The 9933-nt window shown below is 36.5% G+C and overlaps 1 protein-coding gene across 1 annotated transcript; it reads left to right on the forward strand.

Annotated features, from left to right (window-relative positions):
* Positions 1-240: 240 nt before the first annotated feature.
* LOC118811928 (von Willebrand factor A domain-containing protein 5A-like) lies at positions 241-8732 on the forward strand. Its single transcript, XM_036576529.1, has 7 exons — positions 241-927; positions 1240-1275; positions 2712-2729; positions 2854-2892; positions 6070-6188; positions 8045-8168; positions 8393-8732. The coding sequence occupies exons 1-7, from the start codon at positions 924-926 to the stop codon at positions 8470-8472; spliced, it is 420 nt and encodes a 139-aa protein (XP_036432422.1). The 5' UTR covers positions 241-923; the 3' UTR covers positions 8473-8732.
* Positions 8733-9933: the final 1201 nt, after the last annotated feature.

A 9933-nucleotide genomic window follows, 5' to 3' on the forward strand; every position in this document is an offset into this window, starting at 1 on the left:
CACAATACTCAACACTTGATACAGAATTAGAAAGAAAGCGTTAACATAACTGTTGCATTATGTTTTTTTTCTTAATTTGTTTTATTGGTAATTCCTATTTTTGTTTTCCTGTAAAAGAGGTGATTTATTGGAGGGACATAAGATAAAAAAAATAACAGTATAAACAAAAATGCAAGATGTATGTTTCATGTGTGTTTGGCAAAGTGTTATTATGGCTCATAATCTTAAAAGCAAACAAAAAATATGTGGACTATATTTGTGGACTACTTGTGGACCATGATACCATATATTTCTATATAAAATATGTCTCTTACCTGCTGGCTGAAGTGTTTGCAAGAGGGGATTTTCTAACATGGCTCATTTACCTCTAGAAGTCTGGAATCCAGGACTCTCTACACCCAAGTACTGGTGCAAATTGGAAGCTATAAGCCTCCCTGTGGAGTTATTTGTGTTGCCTGTACAGAAATGGCACTTGGTGGCTGCTTGAATACTGTGTGGTGAAGTATTTGCTGCAGTTTGTGTTTCCTTTTTGCTCTGGTAATTGAGACATTTGAAAAAAGTTAGCATATTTGAGATGTTAGCATGGGTGTTTGATGCTTGCGCAAAAGTCAGCACACTGTCACCATTCAGTCTACGGCTCATTGCCTAACATTATTGTGTTCAGCAGAGAAAGTGACAGGAGATGAATGTGAGAATGTTCCAGCTCAGTGTTGCTCTCTCTGCTCATAATTTCAAACAGCTTGACTAATCAACCATCCATGGTTGACAAAGCTGAAGCACCAGAACATAACTGCTGCACTATTTAAGGTGGAAGGGAAAACAACAAAAAGGTGAATCTGAAGGTTTAAGTTGTGATTAAACTTGTTTTCTATTTTCATCTATACAAAGTTGGTGGAGGAGGTGGTGGTGGTGGGTTTGGACGAATGGGTAAGATTAGCATTACTTACAGTAATCATGCATAAACATCTTAATTACTTACTGATTACCTATACATACTTGAAGGGCCCATATCATTGAAAACTGAACATATATATATATATATATATATATATGTATATATATATATATATATATGTGTGTGTGTGTGTGTATATATATATATATTAGATTTGTTCCCTTTTCCAGATAGTTCATAATAAACATTTTCTCCATGGAAATGGTATTAGATTTAAGAAATAATAGGCGGTTTAAGGTTTAAGTTGCAATTAAGCTTGTTTTCTTCTTTTCATCTTTGCAAAGTTGGTGAAGGAGGTGGTGGTGGTCTTGGACGAAAGGGTAAGATTAGTATTACTTACAATAACGTGTAAACATTGTGATCAAGTTTCAAAACTGAACATTCACTGTGCAGTGCTTACAGTTCATATAGAGAAACTAACCTGAGGAAATGGCAGATTTTGAGTTCTCTGTGTTGGTGATGTTATTAAGCCTAACACATTTACATATAGCCATCTATTTTATCCTACAGCAGTTTAGCCCCTTATTCGTGTTGAAGTTCTAAGGAGTGTTTCAATCAGAACAGAGCGCATTTGCATGTATTTTTCTTAAGGGTACAACAGCCTGTTTAATTTTAAGGGATAAAGAGAGATTGGAAAACGAACTCTAACAGTTTTTGGTGCATAAAACCTCACAAATATTATAATTGGAGCTCAAGGGAAATCAAATCCAAAAAAATAGTATAATGTTCTTCTTTTTACCTCCACAAAGCAGCTGGTGATGCGTAAGATTAATATTACTTGCTAAAACATATTCATTACTTACTGATTACCTATACATAAATAAACACATTTTCTTTTTTCTTATTTCAATAATTACAAAGTTATTGCCTGTGGTTTTGCAAGAATGGATAAAATTTGTACTAGTATTACTTGCTAATTGTTGGAATGTTATATAGAGTATATGTGGTAGTCAGTAGTATAATTAGTAATTATACAGTAACATTGATAATGAAAACAAAGGTCCTTGCCAGGCAAAAAAAATCTAAATCTCATCAATTACTTGGCTTGATAACACATACCAGCCTCTTATTTTCACATAAGTAGATCATACTGCAGCAACACTAACCTATCCTACTGTACTACTATCTACTAACCAACTGAGACCAATGCAAAAACCAATGCTGATTTAACAGAAACTTGGATTGAATGTGTGAGAAAGAAGCTCTCCACATGCATTTCCTGTTCCCTTAAGAAGGCTATCTTTCACTATACTCAATAGTGGATAGTAGTAGTAGTAGATTCAAGTCCCAGTAGCATCTAGCAAACTCCAGGTGCTTTCATTTGTGGCTGGATGAAAGAAATGACTTCCTTCTGGCAAACCTTGTAAATAGTTTGTTGGCATTGAGGTGGCATCTAGATTATTTTTTGCAACTGGGTGACTCTGAAATCCCCAAAAAGCCAGGGATTGTCGCTGGCCTTTTAAATGCTGCCCACTGCAATCAACTACTTATTTTTGAAAAAAGAACTAAAAGGACTATTGGCTGTTCTGCTGTGCTTTCCAACTGGTACAGATCTGTGTGGGTTTTAGAGAATAACTTAGAAGTAAAGTAATGAGAAATTAGATTAGCTGTCTAGAGAATAATCTCTTTACAGTTTGAGAGAAGTAATCAGTAATTTGGAATGGATTATTCAAAATGGATTATTCAAAGACTCCTGTTTCTCTTGTATACTGTGTATACAGACATCAAAATTCACATTTTCCTTTCCTTTTTACAGGTCGACATGCAAGAATGAGTAAGATAGTACTACTTTATTTCTTGCCCATATTCATAAGCATATTCGTTATTAATATATCACTTACTTTTTTACATATACTCACTTATAAACATTTTCTTTTTCCTTCTTTTTATTTTTGCAGAAGCCAACATAGATGAAGATGGTGGTCTTGAAAGAATGGGTAAGATGCTTATTTGTTATTATTATAAACATATATAAAAAAGATAATTACATCTCTTGACATATATATTTTTAACATTCACCAGTGGATGGCAAGATTAGTCACACAAAAAATTTAAAAACCTGGGGATTTCCAAAGTTAGGTCATGTGGAATTTGGTCATTTAAGTAAGGACTGTAAAGATACTCAAAGATTAGGAGGTTCCAAAATTTGGAATTGGAAAACAAAACTTTTGAAAAAAGTATAATAACTGGATAACATGTAGCTAGAGAAGTAAAAAGTGAAGTATCCATTAACTCTATTTGCAGATCTTAGTTCTGAATGTAATATATGGGTCCACATTATGATGTTTCAGCCAAAACTAAAACATGAAAAAACGCTATCAGTCATGAAGTATTGTTGCTTCACTCCATCATATCTGTTCTGGGATGTTGATGTTGAGTACTGGCTACAGACATGTGGTTAAATAACTTTACAGAAAAAGGAAAATACATTCTTAGCTTTTAATGGAATGTAACAGCCTGTTTTCTAAGTAAAGTTGGGGAATTTCTATTCTATCATGGAATTTTAACAGTGCAAAAAGTAACTGAAACTTTCAAATTAAGCATTGGTCCGGATGTTAGCAGTGATCATCTTGAAATCAATCTGTATGAACTACATTCTTCCCTATTTTAGGAATAACAGTTTTTTTTTGTTAACAACTTTTTATAGGAATAGCAGTTTTGATGAGTCTGGATAAGGTGGCTGGAGGACCTCTGTCTAAAACAGTTATTTGCATGCAATAAAATAAGATGTTTTATGTCCTTTTTTTATCTAAACAATTGTGTATCTAGCTGAGCCTGGCCTTCTTAGTTTTTTTTAAATCTGCAGTGGCCTCTTGAATTTCCCACTCAGCTGCAGCAGGGTTCCTTAACTCTTGTATTGCAATTCCAGGAGATTTTGTCAGATTGGTCTGGTCTAGACCGTTATACTGACTTCATGAGGCCGTCCCTGTGCTTTAAGATTTATAGAACACAGCAAAGGCTTCATAAATATGAGTACACAGCTTGCTCTCGAATATTCAAAAGACTATTCACCCTGGTAAAATGACGTGTTGCTGATTTTTCAAGTGAGAATAAGTTGACACGTCCTCTGCAGAGAGCAGAGGTTTTGCACATTTTAATGCACAAATGTATTGGAATTTAATGTATTGGAATAAATACATAACAGAAAATGTGCGATGTGTACAAGCTAAGGGATATTTTGTTTTTTGTTTTGTTTTTTATTGCATGTTAAAGTGCCCTCTCTCTAGAGGATGTGTTAACTTATTTTCACTTAGAAAATCAGCAAAACAACGTAATGTACTGTGTAAGGCCATAATTCCTCGGAACTTTTAAGCTTATTGCTAATCCAGTGGTGTCACATCTGAACATCTGAGTTAACAGTAAACTTGAACTTGCTTTCTTCTTGGCAAATTACTAATTGATTGTCTGAAGTGAAAATAGTAAACACAACCTCTGAGCAAACTATTTTAAAAATTTGCAAATGGTGATGCAGATATACTTAATATTTGATTAACTAAGTCAGGACTTAAAACATCGCCTTTGGTAGATATCACAGCTTCCAAGCTTTTTTTGTAGCCAGCTAGCGGTCTTTCTGTTCTTGTTTTGGGAATTTTTACCCACTTTTTCTTGCAGGACGCATCTAATTCTGCAATATTTTCATTCACAGCGTGTTTAAGGTGTAGCCTCAATGATGTTGAGGTCAGGGGACTGTGAGCGCCAAAAAGCTTCAGCTTGCTTTTCTTGAAGTACTTTGTGGTGGATTTTAAGGGTTTTAGTTCATTGTTCCTCTTTTTAGTTTTAGTTTGTTGACTCACTGCCACATTTGTTTCCAGAATTTGCTGATATTTAGTGGAATTCATCTCTCCATCTACTTGTGCAGTGTTTTCTGTGCCACTGACTGTCACACAACCCCAAAGCATAGTAGTTCCACCCCCATGTTGAACAATTGCTGGGGTGTTCTTTCCGTCAAATTCTACTCATTCTTTTCTTCGAAAAAAACTTTGGTTATTGTGGTCAAAGAGTTCCATTGTTACTTCATCATCCCACAGCACTTGTTTCCAGAATGTCTTTGGCTCATCTAGGTGTTGTTTTGCATGCTTTAATCCTGAAGATCTGTCACTCTTCAGAATTTAGCTGCAACCCTAATCTAACACGCCTGATCCAGGTATTCAGTGCCTTCAGAGGCGTCTGAATATTACAGGTGCTTGGAGGAGCCCCTGTTGAGTGTTAGCACAAGTGTTGAAGTAACAGATAATTTATTACACTCTGGAACTGTCATTAGATGAAAATTTAGAATGACAGTTCTTGACCTTCCTAACCAGTCTTAATGAGTCAATTAAGGCATAATGTGCTTGTTCATGTTCGTTCAGGGGAGGTCATGCAGCAGTCTTGTGAAATGTTTTTAACCTTTAACCTTTATCCCATTCCTCAGTGTTCTTTGAGCAGACTGAGAAATTTGCTTTGCATCTGGCTTCAGTCTGTTGATCTTATTGCATGACATAAGAACGCAGCCACAGCATCCAGTTCTGCCCGTCTTTGGCACTGCTCACACTGTCCTCCACTTACGATGCCTGCTTAGGCCACATGTGGTTTGATCAAGCCTTTCATCCTGCACTTTCTCCTTGTTACCTGTACTGTGGCTCAATTTTTTATATTCCTCTTTTGATTTTGAGCCTAAAAACCTGTTGGATGGACATGAGTTAGCCTTCAGGTGCAGAGCTTCACAAACCCCACTGTCACCAAATCCTCATACAGTCACTCTTAATATAATTTTCTGTTTTTAAGTTACTAGCTACTAGTTATATTTAGCACATATTACTAGTGTGTGTGTGTGTGTATGTGTGTGTTGCTGTTGTCAGAACAAAACCTTGTATCTCCAAATTGATAACTTTACAGGAGAAGGAAAAAACCTTCTGTACTTTTACTGTAAGTCAATGGAACCAGACTTTTTACCATGTCATTTTTGACCATTTCTTTTACTCCATTCAGCCTGAAATTTACACACAATGTAAAGGGCAACAGGCCTTTTCAAATTATGTCAAAAACTGAAAAACAATAAAAATGGAGATACAAGGTTTTGTCTTGACAGCAGCAATATGCATGTGCCTCTGTACAACCTTTGTTGGGTATTAAAGACCCCCTGCTGCAGCTCATCTCCCTCCAGAAGGCTTCAGGCTGCTGGGAAGTGGACGGTACGCTGGCGAAGGTGTTTGGGAGGACAGAAGAAGAGGTGGTCAAACAGACCCCTGCACAGGTGAGTGATATTTTGAATAAAAGACTTAATAATGATTTTGTGACTTACCACCAGAGTCTGATTTATTCTTGGTGTATTTTTAAAGTACACACTGTTTATGAGGTTGTATTATTAAGTTGTTCTTCTGTGAAGGCTATTCATTTTGTAATAAAAATATCTTTCTTAAAGATTTTTACTTACAAGTAAGAATGAGCTGTCAAACTACTTAAGTAGCATATTCACAGAGTGTCTCAGATTAGAAGTACTGATCTAGAATCTGTTCCTGTCAGTAAGCCCATCAAGCCCAACAAGTAGTCGATCATTCAGTGTGCAATTAATAAATAAGGCGTGTTTAACATGGTCTGCCAGTTCCACCAGCAATGCTTTATACTAAAAAGCTTTGAATACCTTAATTTGAATAGTAATTGATCTAATAAAGCTTTTAAAACAGCAATAGTTGGCATGACAGTTTGCCAAAATAACAGATATCATGTCCAACAAGAGCATAACCAGAGGTATCACTTCTCATGTCGAGCATAGCTATTTACCCTGAGAGATACAGCCCTCCACATTGAATAATGTGCTGCTGCTTTACTGTTCATTTTATAGGAGAAATGCTCATGGGGAGGCAGTCATTTCATCAATAAATATTCACTAAATAATACTATATATGAATGAAGCCCAAATAGCAGCCTTTTTTAATAAAAATGCAAATAGGTGTAGTGTATATTTTGTCTGTTGAATTGCTACTTCAAACCCAATAAGAAAGCACTTGAGCTTCAACACTGTATTCACAAGAACAGGGATCCTAACCTTTTGCAACACTTGGCCCACACAGTCGACTGCAGAAGCTCTTGTGGCCCACAAGTGGATTTGATTGTTTCAAATGTGTACTGGTTAAATGTTTATATATTGTAATAAAGCTTTGTGGTTTAATAAAAATAATGTTTCCATTTTGAATTTGATACCAGCAACACATTTCAAAAAAGTTGGGACAGGGGCATGTTTACCACTGTGCTGCATCACCTTTTATCAACATTCTGTAAGCATTTAGAAGCTGAGGAGACCAACAGCTGTAGTTTTAAAAAATGAAATGTTTTCCCATTCTTGATATAAGATTTCAGATGCTGAACAGTTTGGGGTCTCCTTTGTCGTATTTTTAGTTTCATAATGCGGCAAATGTTTTCAGTGGGTGACAGGTCTGGACTGCAGGTAGCAGGGCACCTGGACTCTTTTAATACAGAGTAATGCTGTTGTAATACGTGCGTGTGGTTTGTCATTGTCTTGGTAAAATAAACGAGGCCTTCCCTGAAAAAGATGTCTTCTGAATGGCAGCACTGCTAATGCTAAATCTCATTTAGCATTAATGGAGCCTTCACAGATGTGCAAGTCGCCCATGCCATGTGCACTAATGCACCCCCAAACCATCACGGACGCTGGCTTTTGAACTGTGCACTGATAACAAGCCTGATGGTCCCGCTCGTCTATAACCTAGAGGATGCAGCACCCATTTCCAAAAAGAATTTAAAATTTTGATTCAGCACAGGACACTTCTCCACTTCGCCTCAGTCCATCTTGATTGAGCTCGGGCCCTGAAATGGAAGTGATTTCTATTGCAGAATAGTGTATGTTTTTAATGCAGTGCAGCCTGTTGTCTTTTACTTGTTGTCTGTGTTATTTTCGGTTAAGTGTAGGGTTTAAATAATTTTGCACGTCATTGCATTAAATTATTTTTTACATTTTGCAAAGAGTTCACACTTTTTGGGAAGCGTGGTTGTATAAACTTTACAGTTTACAGTTTTCTGAGTAAATCAAATACAGACATCAAAGCTGTCAAATGTTCACTCGTAGAGATTAGAGTATGGTTTTGTGTTCAGGTGGAGAAGGGGGTCTGGGCTACAATTCTGGCTCTGATCTGGTTACACGGGTTTAAGATGGACGCTCAGGTTGAGTGGCAGTTTGTGGCCATGAAGGCAGTAACATGGATCCGCAACCAGAAAGGTAAACTCTCCATTCTCACCAGAAATCACTGATCAGAACCCAAAACAGTTACATTTTACACGTTTTATTGTAGCTGCAAAATTGTTCTGCACTAGAGCTTGTTGCTGTAAAAACACATTCAAGAATATAGTGTGTAATAATTATAAATATCTCATGCCAATCAAACATATGCTGGGCAAGCCAGGCCCATTTATGTGTAATGATGACTTCTGTGCGTGTTTCAGTGGTCAGTCTTTCTGAGAGTGTTCGTGTGGGTAATGATCTGCTGGGCTGCCAGGTTAAAGAAGAGGATCTTGGACTCTGAAGTTACTCTGCCCCCTGCAAACAGACTGAGATGGTCTTACAACCAAAAAAAAAGTAGTTTTATATTAGCATTTCACCAAATAATGTTGCTGTTCAGGTTCCAGAGGATTTTTTATTGCTCTTGTGCGTTTGAATAATTATGTACAGTGAGACATAAAGGTTACCTGTGGGAATCTTGCATGTTTCTGTTGAAGTAACTTTTGAAAATTATGTTCAATAAAATGCCAGTGCCATTAATGCAAATAAAATTCTGAAAGTTTAGAAAGTTTTTTTTCTTTCTTTACAACAGGGGTGGGGTACTGAGGGCCATAGTTCAGCAGTTTTAAAACTGTATGATAATACTACTTTTAGAATACTTATCCATTACATTTAAAAAAATGTATACCATCTTTAAAAAAAACACCATCAGTACTTGTTTATTGTTTATATTGGCTTGTAAAAGCATACTTTGAAGAAGAACTCAAAATCAGCTTTGTTACAAACTAATGCTAAAGCCTGAGTAAAACAATGTGATGATCAGGTGTTAATCTCAGCATCACTGAACTCTTGAGGGATGATAGAACTGAACAGTGTGTTCAGTAGTAAACATGTTTACAAGTGGTATGTGTATAATCTGTGTTGTAATGGACTCGTTCATAGATTTCATGACAATTGACATGTCAATAACTAAATCATACAATATGGCAAATTCCCCTCGTAGTTAATAAGACAGCAAGGAGATTATGGGAGCAGCAGTGGACTGGAGAGCCAAATAATGTTGAGAATTTTGTAACTTATTTTGAGTAAGTGATTTTTTTCATGAAGGATATTAACAGAGGATTTACATGAACAGCATGAAACAGCATGATTACATGAAAATTTCAACAGCAAACTTTTTCCCATGTACTGTATCAGTAAGTGTTTAAATGTATTCCAATATATGAATTTGGGATTGCCACCTGTACAGGATTATCCTGGATTGTTCAGGTTTTGGTTGCATTCCATTCCTGGACACAAAATGTATTTTGGATGAAGTTCAAACTTTTTTATCCAGTCAAACCATTTGTATACAGAAAATGTGTTTGATTAGTTCAGATTACCTTAAACGCAGAACCTGTTTCTAAAGGTGCACTGTTGGCTTAAGGACTAGGCAGCATTGCAATGTGATTAATGATAAGATTAGTTTCTGTAGTTCAGCTGACAGCTGTCTACCTCAGACTGCATTGTCAGCACAGCTATCTATTGTGATTGCGCCACTGTTTAAGCCACTGAGTGTCCAGGAGGAGGGGACTCTGTCACAGTTGCCAGGTTTAAGTCTTTTTTTTAATGTAAATATAAATTATCAAAAACGTCCCCATGGTGAAATAAATGATTCTAAATGATGTAAACGTGTCCAGCAGAGGGCGCAGATCTGCATCTTTGCCCCTAAGTGTGCTCAGAGGAACTCTTACTTTAAAATCCCTCTCTTCACATGGCTGTGAGT

This window comes from Colossoma macropomum, unplaced genomic scaffold, assembly GCF_904425465.1.
Source record: "Colossoma macropomum unplaced genomic scaffold, Colossoma_macropomum, whole genome shotgun sequence".
In the NCBI taxonomy this organism is placed as follows: Eukaryota; Metazoa; Chordata; class Actinopteri; order Characiformes; family Serrasalmidae; genus Colossoma; species Colossoma macropomum.

Excerpts from the sequence above, each read along its gene's own strand:
- LOC118811928 (XM_036576529.1), top strand. Across the intron at positions 2,893-6,069 it reads TGGTGGTCTTGAAAGAATGG|ACCCCCTGCTGCAGCTCATC; the intron begins GTAAGATGCTTA and ends TGGGTATTAAAG. Across the intron at positions 6,189-8,044 it reads TCAAACAGACCCCTGCACAG|GTGGAGAAGGGGGTCTGGGC; the intron begins GTGAGTGATATT and ends TTTTGTGTTCAG.